The sequence below is a fragment of the Salvelinus sp. IW2-2015 genome, linkage group LG17, assembly GCF_002910315.2.
Source record: "Salvelinus sp. IW2-2015 linkage group LG17, ASM291031v2, whole genome shotgun sequence".
Taxonomy (NCBI): Eukaryota; Metazoa; Chordata; class Actinopteri; order Salmoniformes; family Salmonidae; genus Salvelinus; species Salvelinus sp. IW2-2015.
In genome coordinates, this window is record NC_036857.1 from 34790839 (window position 1) to 34811217 (window position 20379).

At 45.4% G+C, this 20379-nt stretch overlaps 2 protein-coding genes across 6 annotated transcripts in view; both read right to left on the bottom strand.

Moving 5' to 3' along the window:
- Positions 1-987: 987 nt before the first annotated feature.
- LOC111976610 (tyrosine-protein phosphatase non-receptor type 11) overlaps positions 988-20379 on the bottom strand; it is a 63611-nt gene continuing 44219 nt past the window's right edge. For 2 of the 4 annotated variants that reach the window (XM_024005575.2, XM_024005572.2), the window contains exons 11-16: positions 10917-11071; positions 10430-10497; positions 9876-10027; positions 9394-9497; positions 9098-9225; positions 988-4592 (exon numbers count right to left, since the gene is read on the bottom strand). In XM_024005575.2, the coding sequence (XP_023861343.1) occupies positions 9135-9225; positions 9394-9497; positions 9876-10027; positions 10430-10497; positions 10917-11071 (570 nt within the window). In that variant the 3' untranslated portion in view covers positions 988-4592; positions 9098-9134. Of the gene's footprint in view, positions 4602-9097; positions 9226-9393; positions 9498-9875; positions 10028-10429; positions 10498-10916; positions 11072-20379 lie in introns of all 4 variants that reach the window. The other 2 variants (XM_024005574.2, XM_024005573.2) reach the window with 2 other exon arrangements.
- Positions 11065-20339, bottom strand: LOC111976612 (uncharacterized). Of its 2 annotated transcripts, XM_070448111.1 has the most exons (4): positions 20002-20339; positions 18706-18904; positions 18354-18468; positions 11065-18239 (listed from the first exon to the last, which is right to left on the bottom strand). In XM_070448111.1, the coding sequence occupies exon 4, from the start codon at positions 14204-14206 to the stop codon at positions 13388-13390; it is 819 nt and encodes a 272-aa protein (XP_070304212.1). In that variant the 5' UTR covers positions 14207-18239; positions 18354-18468; positions 18706-18904; positions 20002-20339; the 3' UTR covers positions 11065-13387. The 2 variants fall into 2 exon arrangements, with proteins under 2 accessions (XP_070304212.1, XP_070304213.1); XM_070448112.1 differs by lacking the exon at positions 20002-20339 and having other exon boundaries at positions 18706-19947.

Sequence of the window (20379 nt, forward strand, 5' to 3'; positions counted from 1 at the left end):
ACACCATACGACCAGTCATGKTTTTCCCAATACACAACCATTATTWCTAACAACAAGGTTGTAAACTGCTTCAAAGGAATAGTGAACCCTTCCTGCTACAGTAAGGAGTGGCCTATCCAGTTGGGGGTTCTCTTTTTACAGTAGTGAGTGGTCTTTACAGTAGTGAGTGGTCATAACAGTAGTGAGTGGTCTTTACAGTAGTGAGTGGTCTTTACAGTAGTGAGTGGTCTTTACAGTAGTGAGTGGTCTTTACAGTAGTGAGTGGTCTTTACAGTAGTGAATGGTCTTTACAGTAGTGAGTGGTCTTTACAGTAGTGAGTGGTCTTTACAGTAGTGAGTGTTGATATGAGGCTGATAAACAGCTACTTTAGAATGCAATAAAACGCTATAGAAAGACTTGTATTACCGTGTGTTAGACAGATATGCTACGTTATAAGATATAAGTGCTTTAGTTGATTTCCTCCTAAAATAATGCATTTATTCCCCCTGAAAGGAAAATATATGGTTTTATGAAAGGCATGGACATTGATTGTCAAGTCACATTACAGCGCACAAGAGCATAAAAACAAAAGAGGAGTATAACTAAGTATAGCTAACTAAATATGACATAAGAAAATAGTTGCATTATTTGGTATTTAGCTTTTACCTAAGAAATTACACATTTCCTGCAGAAGAAAATCACTTCACATTTCCCTGCTTATAAAGTAAATGTTGTGCCAACTGTCCACGGACATCAGCAAATCACATTTTTTTACAGCATTCAAGAAGGCACTAAACTATCATTACATAGAGACAGGAATGAGCAGAGATCATATTTCCTTCATACATTTTTTATTAAACTATTAAATATTTAATGATTTTGTTATTTCTGACCATCTCATTGCATCAGCGCTATATGCCTGGACAGAAGGCGTTTGAGTCAGTGCAAGAGGGGGGGGAAATGTCTTCATCCAAACACAGGAACAGTCAGTATACCACTACTCAAATCAGGCATATTGCAACCAACAAAAGAACAAGTATTTATTTTTTTACTATGTCGACATCATATTCAAGTAAATTTAAAGAGCAGATATAAAATAACTGATATAATTACTGTATACCTCCAAGAACACCTGTTTAGCTTATAATTCATAATCATGACGTTATTATCAATGGTGTAATAACACCAAATAGACACACAAATAATAATCTTATAGAAAACAAAATGCTTCAAAAGAAAATAGGAAATGAAAAGAAAACGTACAACACTGACGGCGTATAAGTGTAGCAGACTATCATCATACTGTACTCTTTAAACAGCCAGTGGTCATCCTGACAGTCACAGATCACAAGCCCTCAGCTAAAGGACTCAGAAGCTTCAAACAGAATTTCAAGTATTGTGTTCGGGGCTAATTTCCACCTAAGTCGAGTTTTCACTCAGTGTCCCACTTACATCAATAAGTGAACATTTCTCATAAGTAGAAGTTAGGATTCGCCCCTCAATTTTTCCACCACATAACAAAAAGTTTTGACCCGTAGAGGCAAAGTGAAATACAATACAAAATCATCAACATCATGATCATCAGTGCAACATAATTAAGAAAACAGAAGAAAAAAAAATCCACTTTTCATTCATTGGGCAAGATTAGGAGTTGAGCAGGCAGTTGAACGATGGAGAGAGATAATTGCACAAAATGTTCAGTGATCACTTCAGAATAGCATACCACTTCATTTCAAAATACATACAGCTACCAGTGATTTCAGAATATACAGCGAGCTAAAAAAGTATCGGGACAGTGACACATTTTTTATTGTTTTGGCTCTGTACTTCAGCACTTCACCTTTGAAATGATATATGAGGTTAAAGTGCTGACTTCATCCATACCAGGTGAACCATTTAGAAAATACAGCACTTTTTGTACATAGTCCTCCCCATTTTAGGGGACCAAAAGTATTGGGCCAAATTCACTTTTATGTGTATTAAAATTGTCAAAAGTTGACTATTTAGTCCCATATTCCTAGCATGCAATGATTACATCAAGCTTGTGACTCTACAAGCTTGTTGGATGCATTTGCTGTTTGTTTTGGCTGTTTCAGATTATTTTGTGACCAAAAGAAATGAATGGTAAATAATGTAGTTTCATTTTGGAGTCACTTTTATTGAAAATAAGAATAGAGTGTTTCTGAACACTTCTACATTAATGTGGATGCTACCGTGATTACGGAGAATCCTGAATGAATCGTGAATAATGACGAGTCAGTAAGTTACAGACGCACAAACATGCTAACCTCTCACCATGACAATAACAGGGGAGGTTAGCATTCTGGGGGGGATAATGATATTTGTGTGTCTAACTTCCTCACTCATCATTATTCACGATTCATTCAGGACTATCCGTAATCATTGTATCATTGTAAAAAGTGCTGGTGTACAGAGCCAAAACTAAAAATAATGTGTCACTGTCCCAATACTTTTGGAGTTCAGTGTAGCATGAATACAATATCGAGAATGACGTATCCTATTAGGACTGATTTAGCTGTGCTTTCTGAAATACAGACATTTCGGCTAAAAGGGAAATACTGACAATTCATACTTTCAGTATTACTGAAAGTTACTGCATTGGTGTTAGGACGAGCAAGGGACGATGTAGCAAATGCAGCCCTCAGATGTGCTGCCAAGCCTTAGTTAAAAAGGCCTGAACCATGTACAAGTACAGCCCGACTCACACAGCAGGTAACACAACCTCTATGTAGCCAAACAACTGGCTTGTTCAAAAGGATGACATCATTGTGCCGCTGGCTAAATCCAGTGCGAACATCTTCAACATTAGATTTTTATGCAAAATGGTAAGAATAGTTAGCATGCCGTCTGTCAGAAAGAAGCCACTGCCCATTATGTACATGTATATGTAAAAATATATTACAGAAGGCTCTTTGCTGTGCGGCGCCTCCCTCCTTATGACATCATCACTGACGTAGGTTTTTACTCCCACCATCGTCAAGCCTGGATTATAGCCATCTTGTAGATTGCTTTTTGGAGATAAATCTATGATTTAATCATGGGCTGTAGGCCATCTGGCCCAGTAATGTTTGGCTAAAGACTTCAGCGATGGCAGCCCATGTCAGTGAGCCAGGCTAGAATCCTGACTTCTCTCCTATCCTCTCCCATCTTCTCCTATCTCTCGCTTGGCAGATGTTTAACCCTGTTTGTTATGCCATTCGATTAGGATGAAAACCTTTGCAGACTTTCTCTGAGGCCAACGTTGACCTCAAACTATGTTAATTTCCCGCATATCAACCAGGATCTGCAGAGCAAGTGCGGGGCAGAAAATTGTGCTTTTTTGTCAATTCATAACAATGGAATTGGATCTTTCTTCCGTTGGAGGCAATACCACACCGCTTTTTCATTTCCCCCAATAAACAAAAACATAAACATATCCTGTGCATTACAAAATCACACCAATAATAACAATAAAATAAACAAGAATCAATTGAAAGGACACAGATTCAAACTAAATAAATAGAAACATTTCATGAGTAAGTCTGGAGAGGAGCTTGTTATTATTGACTGAATAGGCGCTCAGCAACTGCAATGGTGGAATCACTAAAGTAGATGAGCATGTCTTCTATTGGCACAAGAGACCATCGGTGGGACAGGTGGGATTAACAAGTACATCTCAAACTATATTGAAGAAATACTTCCCTGTATAGAAATGGAAAATATCCACTTTTAAAAAATAAAAAAAACTCACTGACAAAGGGCCATTGCGAATACCCTGACTTTCCTCAACTTTCAAAATGAAGGTATGGGAGAGGGTTGAGTAAGGAGTAAGCTTGTCTGCGCCAGTGCCTCACGTGGTAAAATCGCTCAACACTGCAGTAATGACTGCTGCTAGCAAGAATAGAACATTGCTAAAGTCTTTGATTCAAGTCGATGAGAGCCAGCAGAGAGAGCGAGAGAGAGAGAGAGAGAGAGAGAGAGAGAGAGAGAGAGAGAGAGAGAGAAAGAGAAAAAGAGAAAGAGAGAGGAGCGAATTCTGAGAGTGACAAATGGCTTAGCTTCATCCTTTCTTGTCCCATCCACCGCACGATGGAACACGACAGAGCAAAGCATCACTTAAACATTGATATCACACAAGAGTACACAATGGTTTGTTTCTTTTGTCGATTTAGTTTGAGTCAACAGAAATAAGCAAAGGACATTTGTTGGGCTGGTGGGATGGTTGATGGATAGGGGGTTTGGGTGGTGAGATGGAACAACTGTGGGAGGAGGAAGGGGGGTTACAGACACGTCTGTAGACAAGGCACTGTCAGTAAACGGTAGAGCCTGTAGAAGAGACATGAAGTCATGTGGAGTCATGTGGAGGTCAAAGAGAGAGAGAGAGAGAGAGAGAGAGAGGGGTGGGGGGTGAAGATAGAAGGACAAGAACCCTGCGCTACACCCCTCTCTCCGTGGAGGGGGATGCTCCAGACAGCCAGCAGGGCAGCAGAAGGGGAGAGACTAGGAGGGGTCAGGACCTCCACCTTCACCCCAGGTAGGGTCCACCGCCAGGGGGTCCGGGGCCAGAGCTCCACAGGCTTCCCATGGATCAGGCGCTGGCGAAGCGGCACCTCTGCTGAAACTGAAGCACACACACAATGGCACACCGTGTTACACAGAACCACTTCTAATAGAAAAGCACACAATAAAAACACAGTAGTGAGCACGACAACTAAATGAATCCTATAATCACTACTCCTTCAGAGTAATGGCGTCGGAGGGGACGGCTTCCGTTTTACGGGCTCCTAACCAAATTGTGCTTTTGTGTGTTTATTCGCATTGTTTGTAACTTATTTTGAACATAATGTTGCTGCTACCGTCTCTTAAAACCAAAAAGAGCTTCAAGATATCAGAACAGCGACTACTCACCTCGAACTGGAAGACTATTTTTTGAGTCTGACGCGAAGGATACACTATTGCTCTTGGACCAGGCCCAAACCCCCTTCATTCGCATTAAGAAAAGACAGAGATACAAGGGGAAAGATCCGGGTGCCTTGTGAGAATTCGTCAGCAAGTGMGTAACTCGCCTCTACCATCCGTTCGATTGGCCAACGTGCAATTACTAGAGAATAAACTGGATGAGCTCCGTTCGAGAATATCCTACCAATGGGATATTAAAAACTGTAATATCTTATGTTTCACGGAGTCGTGGCTAAACGACGACATAGATAATATACAGTTGGCTGGGTTTTCAGCYCATTGGCAGGGCAGAACAGCAATGTTTGGTAAGACGAGGGGTGGTAGTGTGTGTCTATTTGTCAATAACAGCTGGTGTGCGATGTCTAATATTAAGGAAGTCTCGAAGTATTGCTCGCCTGAGGTAGAGTACCTCATGATAAGTTGAACACTACACTATCTATATATTTTCCGTAGCCGTCTATTTACCACCACAAACCAATTCTGGCACTAAAACCYCACTCAGCGAGCTGTATAAGGCCATAAGTAAACAAGAAAATGCTCATCCAGAAGCGGCGCTCCTAGTGGCCGGGAACTTTAATGCAGACAAACATAAATCCGTTTTCACCTTATTTCTACCGTCATGTGCAACCAGAGGAAAAAAAWAAAAAACTCTAGACCACTTTTACTCCACACACAGAGACATGTACAAAMCTTTCCCCCGCCCTCCATTTGGCAAAATTAACCATAGTTATATCCTCCTGATTCCTGCTTACAAGCAAAAACTAAAGCAGGAAGTACCAGTACTCAATACGGAAGTGGACAGATGATGCGGATGCTAAGCTACAGGACTGTTTRGCTAGCACAGACTCGAATATGTTCCGTGACTCATCCAATGGCATTGAGGAGTATACCACCTCAGTCACTGGCTTCATAAATAAGTGCATCGATGACATTGTCCCCACAGTGGCCYTACGTACATATCCCAACCAGAAGCCATGGATTACAGGCAACATCCGCACCAAGCTAAAAGAAAAGGAAAGGGGAATGCATTCAACTGAAATGTGCCTTTCACATTTAACCCCCTTCTGAATCAGAGAGGTGTGGAGGGCTGCCTTAATCGACATCCACGTCTTCGGCGCCCGGGGAACAGTGGGTTAACTGCCTTGCTCAGGGGCAGAACAACAGATTCTTACCTTGTCAGCTCGGGCTAAAGGCTAGAGCTGCCGCTTTCAAGGAGCGGGACACTAATCCGGACACTCATAAGAAATCCCGCTATGCCTTCAGACGAACCATCAAACAGGCAAAGTGTCAATACAGGACTAAGATTGAATCCTACTACACCAGCTTTGACGCTTGTCGGATGTGGCAGGGCTTGAAAACTATTACGGACTTCAAAGGGAAACCCAGACGCAAGCTGCCCAGCCTACCATGACGAGCTAAATGCCTTTTATGCTCACTTCGAGGCAAGCAAAACTGAACATTTACATTTACATTTACGTCATTTAGCAGACGCTCTTATCCAGAGCGACTTACAGTAGAGTGCATACATTTTTATTACATTTAAAAAAAAATTTTTTTTTACATACTGAGACAAGGATATCCCTACCGGCCAAACCCTCCCTACCGGCCAAACCCTCCCTAACCCGGACGACGCTATGCCAATTGTGCGTCGCCCCACGGATCTCCCGGTTGCGGCCGGCTGCGACAGAGCCTGGGCGCGAACCCAGCCCAGCCTGGGCGCGAACCCAGAGACATGGGTTCATGTACCCAGAGACATGGGTTCATGCACATTCTTGTTCTAAAGCCATTCCAYTGTTGTTTTTCCTGTATGCTTGGGGTCATTGTCCTGTTGGAATATAAATCTTTGCCCCAGTCGAAGGTTTGCCCCAGGCGTGCTGTCAAGTGCCTTTTTCTCATGAGAAGCTTCCATCTGGTCACTCTCCCATAAAGCCCAGATTGGTGAAGTACTGTAAAGACTGTTGTCCTTCTGGCAGGTTCTCTCATCTCAGCCAAGGAAATCTGTAGTTCTGTAAGAGTGGTCATTGAGTTCTTGGTCACCTCCCTGACCAATGTCCTTCTTGCCTGGTTGCTCATATTGGTCGGACAGCCAGCTCTAGGCAGAGTCTGGATGGTTCCATATCTCTTCCATTTCCCAATGACGGAGACTACTGTGCTCTTGGACACATTAAACACTCTGGAAATGATTTAATACCCTTCCCCAGATATATTCCATCTGTGGCAAAAAGGTTTGCTGTGTCTGTCAGCGTAGTGTCCAGAGCATGGAGGCGCTACCAGGAGACAGGCCAGTACATCAGGAGACGTGGAGGAGGCCGTAGGAGGGCAACAACCCAGCAGCAGGACCGCTACCTCCGCCTTTGTGCAAGGAGGTGCACTGCCAGAGCCCTGCAAAATGACCTCCAGCAGGCCACAAATGTGCATGTGTCTGCTCAAACGGTCAGAAACAGACTCCATGAGGGTGGTATGAGGGCCCGACGTCCACAGGTGGGGGTTGTGCTTACAGCCCAACACCGTGCAGGACGTTTGGCATTTGCCAGAGAACACCAAGATTGGCAAATTCGCCACTGGCGCCCTGTGCTCTTCACAGATGAAAGCAGGTTCACACTGAGCACATGAGCACATGTGACAGAGTCTGGAGATGCCGTGGAGAACGTTCTGCTGCCTGCAACATCCTCCAGCATGACCGTTTTGGCGATGGGTCAGTCATGGTGTGGGGTGGCATTTCTTTGTGGGGCCGCACAGCCCTCCATGTGCTCGCCAGAGGTAGCCTGACTGCCATTAGGTACCGAGATGAGATCCTCAGACCCCTTGTGAGACCATATGCTGACACATGCACATTTGTGGCCTGCTGGAGGTCAACAACACAATGTAACTCCAAGTCAATCACACTTCTGTGAAATCAAACTGTCCACTTAGGAAGCAACACTGATTGACAATAAATTTCACATGCTGTTGTGCAACAGGTGGAAATTATAGGCAATTAGCAAGACACCCCCAATAAAGGAGTGGTTCTGCAGGTGGTGACCACAGACCACTTCTCAGTTCCTATGCTTCCTGGCTGATGTTTTGGTCACTTTTGAATGCTGGCGGTGCTTTCACTCTAGTGGTAGCATGAGACGGAGTCTACAACCCACACAAGTGGCTCAGGTAGTGCAGCTCATCCAGGATGGCACATCAATGCGAGCTGTGGCAAGAAGGTTTGCTGTGTCTGTCAGCGTAGTGTCCAGAGCATGGAGGCGCTACCAGGAGACAGGCCAGTACATCAGGAGACGTGGAGGTACTAACACTGAGATGCAGTGCCTTAGACCGCTGCGCCACTCAGGCTCTTCATTGAAGAAGAGCTTCTAAGGTTCTGATCAAAGAACCCTATAGAAGGGTTATGCAGTATATACAACTTTTAGGGGTTCCATATATGAAGCAAGTAATAGAACTCTTTTTGGTTCTTTAATCCCCCAAAAATTCTAAGAGTGTACTGTAACAKTTTTTTTCAGTTGTAGAGGGGTAAATCTGATTCAAATGTTGAGGTTAACTATTCTGTTTAACTTCTATAACCCCTTGACCGCCACATCTTCTGTATGTTGTATTTTATGTTATGTAAGCCGTTTTTATGACGCAAAGGACATTTATGTCAAAACAGACAATAAAATGCTTTCTTATCCATCTTATCGTAAAGGCTTCTTCGCCCATAATGATTATTCACCGGGGAGGCAGGTGCCATACATGTACCACAACCAGGTAGCCTAGTGGTTAGAACGTTGGGGCAGTAACTGAAAGGTTGCTAGATCGAATTCCCGAGATGACAAGGTACAAATCTGTCGTTCTGCCCCTGAACAAGGCAGTTAACCCACTGTTCCTAGGCCGTCATTGTAAATAATAATTTGTTCTTATTTAAAAATATATATATATATTTCTATTACTAATGAATCTGTTTATTTTGGTGCCTGTCAGCTGGTTATTAACACATTATATAAATCAAATAAAGTAATTTAAGAGTATATGGAGGAGTTGCTCAATAAAAAGTGATCAATTATTTTTTATTTTATTTTAAATAACAATAACACCACTTAAATCCTGCCGGTATGATGCTTTATAACTTGTTATAAGCACGTATGAGCCTTTATAATGTCATAACTAAACGAGCCACCGTAATAGAGTACTCACAGAGAGGTTGAGAGAGGCAGAGGTCCGTGGCTGGACTTTACCTCCTGGTGTTACTGCTGCTCCCAGAGCTCTTTGGGTTCTTGATGTTTAAGTTCTCATACACACTGGACGGGTTGTCATTTGTCACCCTGCATCACACAAACAAAACARGGTGAGCTGAAATTCCGTTCATTCAGACAATGTTCATTGGATGTGGATGAAATGATATGAAGGAGATCGAGTGTGCATTTAGAGAGAGTAAGAGCAGCATTTGTCTGTGAACTACGAGCAGTGTGTGTATTTGCAGGGCAACTCACACAGAGGAGGAGCGTGACACACAAGTCATGTTGGGTTTTGACCGGGCGTTGGTCATCTGGGGGTATTTGATATTGGAGTACTCCCTCTCCTTCGTTTTGTTCCTCTGCAAAGTGTAAACAAGAAGCCCATGTTTTTAGAACTTGAAAAGGAAGATCGGTCAACATTGAGACAGGGTAGCATAACGCGCACCTGGCCAACATGCTTTGCTTGTTGACACCCTGAAATGTAATACCTGTAACTCGGGTTCAACTCGATTGTTCCTTTGAATCAAGCTATTATCAAATGCTTGGGTCTCCAACTGTAAGGCAATACCTAAGCTCCAGACAGTCCCTTTAGTAATAAACGACTACTCTTCCACTGCTAATATACAGTAACTGTGACTAAAAGGGCCACGTTTACTGCTAGAATACTTCTACTGCCACAGTAGTGACAATATTACAGAACTATTTCCACTACTCCTTTGCTACTGTTTGGTAGGTACCTGTTCCTCCTCCAGTCTCTTCTGTGCTGTGTCAATGTACTGCTGGACGGCCATGTAGATGAACTTATACTGGGCCTCCGTCTGCACCATGCCTGATCGCTGCTGACGAACCCTCTGGATGGTCTTGGGGATGTCGATATCACAGTCTAATCCTGAAACACACACACACACAAACGGTCACACACGAGCACGCACACAAACACACGTACACACACAAGCACAAAGGTCAAAAGGGCAGCATATTTAGCACGGTTACACAGTTTTGTCCCAAATCCTAAACTTTACTCCATACAGAGTCATCCAAAAACACAGTATCACAGCCGTAACGTTTGGATAGGACCGATAGAGCTGTAAGGTCTGGACAGGACTGATATCAGAGCTGTAACGTTTTGAGTAGGACTGATGTCAGAGCTGTAACGTTTGGATAGGACTGATGTCAGAGCTGTAACGTTTGGACAGGGCGGATATCAGAGCTGTAACGTTTGGCTAGGACTGATTTTATAGCGGTAACGTTTGGTTAGGACTGGTAACCATAATGTTTGACATTGTCTTACCGTGTCTGTTGATGACGTCAATGAGAATGTCAATGACAATTATGGTGCCTGTTCTCCCAATTCCTGCACTGGTTGGGGGGGGGGGGTCAAAGGAGACAATAGCACTATATTACTACAATTAGGTGGCACTTTCATAACAGACATAGACCCAAACTGCCATTTCGCTAAAGTTACACTTACAAATATGACCAAATCTATAAGAAAGACAGTAAAATGTGAAAATACAGTCTACTTTTTGGTTTGTTCAATGTATAGTATAACACAGATTCATGGTCAACTCTTGATGTATACAGTCCTAGAATACTAGACCCATAGTTATATATTTGTTTATCTTTCCATATCACATGACAGTGTTCTCCCAAACAGTCATCACAAACAGACATGCATTTAGGCCCTAAAATAACTGCCTTTATGTCTGTAGGGCTTGGAGAGTTGTTGCATCTGATACGTGCCATCTGTCACAATGTATGCCCTCTGTCTGTTTTACCTGCAGTGGACCACAATTGGCCCGGTGTCTGGAATGGCGCTCTGCGTGCGGTTGACCTGCTCCAGGAAGCTGAGCACTCCCCCAGGCTCATTGGGCACGCCATGGTCAGGCCAGCTCAGATACTGGTAGTGCCAGATATACCGCACCAGCTCCCTCTACAGATGGAGAGAGGTAGCACTACAGTTTACAGGCCTATTTCAGCAGTGTTCACCTGGGGAGGGGAAATTCAGTTGCACACGAATAAATGTAACTTCCTTCCCTTTTTATGCACTTCTCTCTACATGTATTCTGACCTTGAATTTTGGGAAACGCATATATCACCGTTCTAAACGCATGTTTCTGTCACACCCTGATCTGTTTCACCTGTCTTTGTGATTGCCTCCATCCCCCTCCAGGTGTCGCCCATCTTCCCCATTATCCCGTGTTCTCTGTTGGTCTGTAGCCAGTTCGTCTTGCTTGTTCAGGTCAACCAGCGTTTTGTGTCTAAGCTCCTGCTTTTTCTAGTCTCTCTTTTCTGGCCCTCCTGGTTTTGACCGTTGCCTGTCCTGACTCTGAGCCCGCCTGCCTGCCCCTGACCGCCGACCTGTACCTTTGCCCCCATCTGGATTACCGACCTCTGCCTTACCCTGACTGCCGTCCGGTAGGCATGCYGATTTGCTTTGTGGGCTGATGGAGGGGGTCCAAACGTTGGCTGAGCGCTATGACTGGGCGTTGGACATGCTGCGGGAGCAATTCCGCGGGTTGGCTGGGGGGCAGCCTGAGTGGAGGGGTGGTGGGGTTTCCCTCAGTAACCCCTTCCCGGGAGCCCTGGTTACCTCCCCCGGAACGCCTAAATGGAGAGCGGAGCACCTGTCGGACGTTTTTAGCTCAGAGTGTCCTCATTTTTGAGCTTCAGCCCTCCTCAACCTCGGATAGTTCCAGAATAGCCTACCTCATAATGCTGATGTCTGGAAGGGCTCTCACCTGGGCTACTGCCACATGGGAACAGCAGCCAACCATATGCGTGAGCCTGGAGGGGTTCGTGGGAGAGGGGAGGAAGGTTTTGGATGCCCCGCTCTCCGGGAGAGAAGCTGCCTGGAAGCTAAACCAGCTCCGGCAGGATGCCCGCACAGTGGCCGACTATGTGGTGGATTTCCACACGTTGGCAGCGGAGAGTGCGTGGAACCCGTAAGTATTATTCGACATGTTCCTGCACGGCGTCTCGGGGGGGTTAATGCCGAGCTTGTGGCTCGGGAGTTGCCCACGGATCTTGACTCCCTCATCGCCTTGACCATCCACATAAATGGGCGATTGCGGGAACGATGGCTGGAGAGAGAATTCGACGTCACTCGCACGTCCAGGGATTCCACCTCACCTCCGAGCCATCCCGGAAGTCCCCGACGGTCCTGTGGCCGAGAGCACCCGAGGTTTCCCGACCTTCCTCGAGAGTCACCGAACAGGCCGGGGTACTGTTTCCCGAGCTCATGCAACTAGGCAGAGCTAGGCTGTCGCCAGCGGAACGGCAACACAGGATCAGCACAAGGAGCTGTCTGTATTGCGGGACTTTTGGTCATTTTGTGTACTCGTGCCCTGTAAAGGACCATGCTCACCAAGGAGCGAGTACTCTGGTGGGCAATATGGGGAACTTTTCTGCTTCCCTTACTCGCACCCCTTTTCATGTCATTCTGCTGTGGGGAAATCAGTCCAAATCTCTCTGGGTCCTCATCGACTCTGGGGCCGATGAGAGCCTTTTGGACGCCACACTGGCTTCCAAGCTGAACATCCCCACTCAGCCCCTCTCCATTCCCATGGATGTTAGAGTGTTGGACGGGCGTTCTATAGGTCGGGTCACCCATAACACCACTCCCATCAACCTACGTGTTTCAGGGAATCACAGCGAGACCAATCAGTTCCTACTCATCAACTCCCCCCAGATTCCTGTGGTGTTGGGATTGTCCTGGCTCCAGCGACACAACCCACTCATCAACTGGTCTATGGGTGCCATCATGGGCTGGAGTCCGTTCTGCCACGTCCATTATCTGAAGTCGGCGCAACCTGCCCCGGGACGTCTTCCTGGGTCCTCGGAGGTGGTTCCGGATCTCTCCGCCATCCCCGCGGAGTACCAGGACCTCCGGGAGGTGTTCAGCAAGTCCCGGGCCACTTCCCTTCCGCCGCACCACCCCTATGACTGCGGGATTGACCTTCTCCCTAGTGCCACGCCTCCCCGGGGGCGTCTATACTCGCTGTCGTGACCTGAAATCAAGGCTATGGAGGACTACATTGGGAACTTCTTAGATACTGGATTTATCCGTCCCTCCTCCTCTCCCGCTGGCGCAGGGTTCTTCTTCATGGAGAAGAAGGACAAGACCCTGTGCCCGTGCATTGACTACCGGGGACTCAATGACATCACTGTAAAGAACCGTTATTTGCTACCACTCATTTCCTCTGCTTTCGAGACGCTCCAGGGGGCCACTGTGGTCTCCAAGTTGGATTTACCTAACGCCAACCACCTGGTGCGGATACGAGAGGACGGGTGGAAGACCGCCTTCAACACGGCCAGCGGCCACTACGAATATCTGGTCATGCCCTTTGGCCTCACCAACGCCCCTGCCGTGTTCCAGGCTCTGGTGAATGACGTTCTCCGCGACATGCTGAACCGGTTCGTCTTCGTCTACATTGATGACATCCTCATCTTCTGCCGCTCCCCCCAAGAACATGTGCTCTATGTCCGGCAGGTTCTCCAGCGCCTTCTGGAGAACCAGTTGTTCGTTAAGGTGGAAAAGTGCGAGTTCCATCGCTCCAGCATTCCCTTTCTGGGCTACATCATCTCTGCTGAGAGTGTCAAGATGGATCCCGAGAAGGTGAAAGCGGTGGTGGAATGGCCCCTGCCTACGTCCATGGTGAAGCTGCAACGCTTCCTGGGGTTCGCCAACTTCTATCGCCGCTTTACCCGGGGTTACAGCACCCTGGCCTCCCCCCTGTATGCCCTCACCTCTACCAAGGTTCCGTTCACATGGTCCACGGCTGCTGACCAGGCGTTCCGGGACCTTAAACATCACTTCACCACGGCTCCGATCCTGGTTCATCCGGACCCTTCCTGTCAGTTCGTGGTGGAGGCCGATGCTTCGGACATTGGAGTGGGTGCTGGTCTGTACCAACGTTCTGCACGGGACCTTAAGCTGCATCCCTGCACCTTCTTCTCCCACCGCCTCACTGCCACGCAGAGGAACTACAATGTGGGGACTCGGGAGCTTCTCAAGGTGATAATGGCATTGGAGGAATTGAGGCACTGGCTCGAAGGGGCATAGCATCCGTTCATTGTGTGGACCGACCACAAAAACTTGTTGTATCTCTGCACCACTAAGCGCCTCAACTCCAGGCAGGCGAGATTGGCCCTGCTGTTTACCCGGTTAAACTTTTCCCTCTCCTATCGGCCGGGGTCCAAGAACTTCAAGCCGGATGTCCTGTCTTGCTTGGGGTTCCACCCCCAGTCCGATGGCCAGTCGGAGCGAGCCAACCAGGACCTTGACAACTCTACGCTGCCTGGTCTCCGCCAACCCSACCACCTGGAGCCAGCAGCGTGTGGGTGGAATACACACGCAACACCCTTCCCTGCTCTGCCACGAGCCTATCACCCTTTGAATGTTCCCTGGGGGTAAAAGCCCCCGCTCTTCCCCGAGCAGGAGGAAGACGTCGGCGTACCTTCTGCCCAGATATTTGTCCGCCTGTCGTCGTACCTGGAGAGCCCGGTCGGCCCTCCTCAAGACCACCTCCAGGTATCGATGACAAGCGGATCACAATCGGACCCCGGCATCGTCTCGGGCAGAAGGTATGGCTACCCACCCAGGATCTGCCCCTCCGGGTGGAATCCTGCCAACTCTCTCCCCGCTTTATTGGCCCGTTTCCCATCTCTAAAATTACTAGTCCCTCTGATGTTCGTCTTCTGCTGCCCCGTACCCTTTGTATACACCCCACCTTTCATGTGTCCAGAGTCAAACCTATGTCTCACAGCCCTTTGTCTCCTGTTTCCATGCCCACCCCTCTCCCCTGTCTCAACGACCGCCAACTGGCTTACACGGTGAGGCATCTCCTGAAGGTTCGACCTCGGGGCAGCGGGTTCCAGTACCTGGTTGACTGGGAGGGTTTTGGCCCGGAGAAGAGGTGCTAGGTCCCCGCCAGGGACATCCTGAAACCAGGCCTCATCACGGATTTTCAACGACTCCCCGGTCAACCAGGTAAGCGCCCAGGTAGGACGCCAGGTGGCGCCCCGAGAGGGGATGGGTACCGTCACACCCTGATCTGTTTCACCTGTCTTTGTGATTGTCTCCACCCCCCTCCAGATGTCACCCATCTTCCCATTATCCCCTGTGTATTTATACCTGTGTTCTATGTTGGTCTGTTGCCAGTTCGTCTTGTTTGTTCGAGTCAACCAGCGTTGTGTCTCAGCTCCTGCTTTTTCTAGTCTCTCTTTTCTTGCCCTCCCGGTTTGACCCTTGCCTGTCCTGACTCTGAGCTTGCCTGCCTGACCACTCTACCTTACCCAGACCCTGCCTGCCATCCGGTACCATTGCCCGACCTCTGGTTTTCTGACCCCTGCCTGTCTTCCCCTGTTTGAACAAACACATTGTTTTTTCGACGTGATCTGCATCTGGGTCTTCCCTTCATACTTGATAGTATCAATATGTTGAAATTTAAGTCAAAATATACAGTGCATTCAGAAAGTATTCAGACTCCTTAACTTTTCCCACATTTTGTTATGCTGTAGAACTTATTCTAAAATTGATTAGTTTTCCTCCCTCATCAATCTACACACAATAGGTTTAGACATTTTAGAAAATGTATAACAAATAAACTGAAATATCACATCTACATAGTTATTCAGACCCTTTACTCAGTACTTTGTTGAAGCATCTTTGACAACTGTTGAGTTGGCTTTGTAGTCCAGCACTTTGGATTTGAAATGATACAATGACCTTGAGGTTAAAGTGCAGACTGTCAGCCTTAATTTGAGGGTATTTTCATCCATACAGGGTAAACAGTTTAGAAATTAAATAACTTTTTGTTCATAGTCCCCCCCCCATTTTAGGGGACCAAAAGTATTGGGACTTAGTCACTTAAATGTGTATTAAAGCAGTAACATGTTAAGTATTTGGTCCCATATTCATAGCACGTGATAACTACATCAAGCTTGCGACTACAAATTTGTTGGATGCATTTGCTGGTTTGTGTTGGTTGTGTTTCAGATTAGTTTGTGCCCAATAGAAACTGTAAATAATGCGTCATGAGTCACTTTTATTGTAAATAAACACTTCTACATTCATGTGGATGCTACCATGATTACAGACAATCCTGAATGAATCATGAATATTGTTGCGCGAGAGATACAAACCCACAAACATCATACCCCCAAAACATGCTAAGATCTCACTCTGAAAATAACAGGTGAGGGTAGCATTTTGGGGGGTGATATTTGGCGTCTAACTTTCTCACTCATTATTCACGATTCATTCAGGATTATCCGCAATCATGTCAGCATCCACATTAATGTAGAAGTGTTTAGAAACTTATTCTATTCATATTTACAATAAAAGTGACATTATTTACCATTCATTTTTATATGGCACAGAATAATCTGAAACAAAAACAGCAAACACATCCAACCAATTTGTAGAGTCACAAGCTTGACAGTGTATCACTGGCCCAAAACTTTGAGCTCACTGTATATATCATTTTATTAACTCAGTCGGGGTCTCAAATTAGCGTTGAGAACTAGAATACACAAGCTTCAAGTTCAAAATGTGGTTATGCGTCAGCAGTTCCTCTTGTCATGTCAGTCTCTGACACTCACTCACACCCACTAAATATGTTTTAATTGGTAAATTAGTTTAGCCAGCTATCTAAAATTGTAGTAATCGTGGTCGAATTACCGACCGGGTAGCCCCCCATTTATTTTGTTAGTCACTCTCACTCATATCAGACACAGCAAACATTCACTGTAAAACTGCTCATTTTCCCCTCTGCTCTATAGCAAAATGTGAAAAACTTGCAGCAAACTTCCTTTAAGACTGCCACATTCTCTCTACACCCCATGACAAAGTGTAGAATTGCAGGAAATTTAAAATATATATATATATATATAAACACACACCTCGCTGCTGTCAATAAGGGGGTTGCTAAAATGTTTTGCTCGCAAGGTGGGGGGGCCATCCCCAACAACATTTAGCTTAGGGCCCCCATAAGGCTAGGGCCAGCTCCGACTGCATGTGTTGCTACTGTATGTATGTCGGTACAGAGACCCGCGATGCCACAGCAACCCAAGTTCAGATTTGTTGTGGACCCCATCCCCTTCAAAGTTGCACATCCTCGATCAGCTAAATGAACAGAAAAACCTATTGAACAAAAACTTCCTGTTCAAATAGGTAGGCCGCCCATTGGGCGTTTTCTGGGGTTGAATTAAATGTATTCAGTGCGCACAATGGTGCCACACACGCAAACCTGGTTACAAGTCTGAATACCAACTACTAAGAAGTGCGTAGGAAAGGGGTACATTTCCTATGTCTGAATCGGGCCCTTATGACACAATGCAGAAAAAGGAACTTAATAAGGAACTGAATCTGCTGATCTGGCCTTGTTTTTTTGGCATGCTCCTCAAGAAATGCTGGCGGCCATATCAGAAACCAAACGTGACGTGGGTGTTTCTTGGGTGTGTCCTTGCCACCACCGAGACACACCCATCTGTCAGAACCTCTCATGCGCTGCTCCTCCCACTCAATAACCACAAACAAACCTCCTGCAGGATGAGTTCAATAACTACAGGCAGATAGATGTATGAGGAGATGCCGGAGGAAGCATTGAATAGGTCAGTAGCCTTCAGAGTAATATGAGAAGAATGCAARTGTTGAATTTATGTAGATATTCTAAACAAAGTTACAGATCCATGTAGAATAAACAACCCTTTACATAATACAATATAAGCCGTGTTGTGCAAATACAGTATAACAAAATACACCTTTCATTGTCATTCCCAGCCGATACAGATATTGTGCCTATCGGCACATTTTGTCATGTGGTAATGGGACTACCTTGGCAAAACATGTCAGAGTACCTTCCTGTGTGGTGTCCCGTATACAACAGGAGTTCCTTGATCCTGGTGCAGAATACATAGGGTTTCTCCCTCCCCATACTGACTGACACCAGTCAACCCAATAATAAAAAAAGACAATACAAGTAAAAGTTGTCTAGTAAAAAAAAAAATTATGCAGAGTGCCAGGTCCATTTAGAGACATCAGCCAGTCTTCATCACGTCATCTTGCAAGTCTCCATGTGCTGGCTCCATACATGTTTCTATGAACACATACATAGAGTCACTGTTCTATTACCAACGGCAGTTTGTCAGATATCACCTATCCTAACACACATAGACTATGTTGAAGTTTGAACAGGTCATACTAAACCTACCTAATTCTTGTCGCCCCATCGACGACCATTGGCGAGGAGGCAAGAAGTAAGGTCTATGCCAGTGTCCCATTGATGGGCGTCGCAGCATTGATGAGCTCCTGACCCCTCAAAGATACTGGTCGGTCACAAACATACAGAGCACTGATTAGATTATCAATGGTGGTTATGATTAGCATGGTGGAACCAATCTGATCGCTGTGTTCCCCTTTCCATTTCACCTCAGATATCATGATATGTGAAGTGAAATAGAATGGTAAARGCAGCGATCAGGCTGGTTCGACGAAGTTATGAAGGTGAATTGGGACAAAACTCAAAACTGTTTTGACCTTTGACCAGGTAAAATGTCACCAACCTGATTCAAGTGTCCGCCCTGTTCAATTTATAGGAATGCTCACAGCGAGGGCATGTCAGCGTGATGCTGAGGGTCCCCTTGCTGGTCTTCTCTATGTTGCATGTTCTGCTGCAAATCTGGGAATCTCTCAAACAACTGCAGCAGGCAATCCTCATAAACAATGTCCTTTATCTTATGAGGTGGTGTTGACTGGGAGGGCCTGTGACAGGGTGATACAATAGACAGCCAAGTGGTAAATTACATTTTGTTATAAAGGACAACGCTTTTTGATAATGCAKTTAACCAAAATGACTGCACTATTTGTATCTGCTTGGCTGGGTAATTAACCTACTAGTTTATCAAACGGTATGTTTGAATAAAACTTTCCACATAGCACGTTGTTGATGAAGCCGTCTGTGTCATCAGGGCAGTAACTCGGGTCAATTTAGTTATACGTTGTCACTAGTTAACACAGCCACAAAGTCATAAACCCTGCCCATTTCTACAATTTCTTTTAACCTAACCACACTGCGAACCTCAGAATCTAATTTTATTGGTCACATACACGTGTTTAGCAGATGTTATTGCTGGTGTAGCGAAATGCATGTGTTTCTAACMCCAACCAACAGTACAGTAGTATCTAACAATTTCACAACACAAACACACATCTAAAGTAAAGGAATAGAATTAAGAATATATATTTGGACGAGCAATGTCAACCACCTTATGCCTAACCTTACATTAAGCTCATTTTTGTTTTTAATAATTGTTATTATAGTCAATTTTGACTTTGTGGCTGTGGTAACTAGTGGAAACCCAAATTCTATGCTTTACAGATGTAGACTGACTGTAGCTCCCAGATTGGATTAGATTTAGGCCAATGGCGCCATTACGGTTTGTTGCTCCTAATTCACTGCAGCTAACTCATGTCAAACTCAGACATGAGTTAGCTACCACCACAGCTGCATCCATTATTTAGTTTGCCCTAGACAATACAGAATACACTTGTGCTACGAACTGAATCGCAAATCCGACTTGTAGACTAACATTAGCTAGCTAGCCTTCCTCGCTAACATGATCAAATGATAACTTGACATAACCAACAGTATCCAGACAATACACAATAAACTAGTATGAGCTACGACCTAACTATGTTGTAATGAGGTAATTAGCTAGCTACTCGAACGTTAACTAAAACTTTAGCTAGCCTGCCTAGCTTCATCACAAGATAGCTACCAAGCTACATAACATAATTTAAAATCGTTAGCTAAATTATACCAGAGGTCATTATATTCCAGTATCTCTGGTAATACTTACAATACTAGGGTCCTTCAGCAGGGCACGCAAACCATATAAATTTGGCTGTGGAGACATGGTCAATCCGTATATGGCTTTTCAGTCAGCCGTCCTTTGAACGCGTTGGGGCAATGAAACACGGCACCCCCATTCAACGAAGGGAAGCGAAGTTGAGCTTGGCAAGTAGTGCATTACTCAAATTGTACGGTGGTCACTCAGAAATGGCCTATGTAGTACCTGTTAATTATATATTAATTTATACAACCAGAAATCAACCTCAACCAACCCCCCCATCACAAGTGGACTTAGTTAAGGTGAAATATACTGTGCTATACCAAACTGTACCAATTTTATAAAGATCCTCCTTAAATGTATGTGGTCACTACAGGGGCTGTCTTA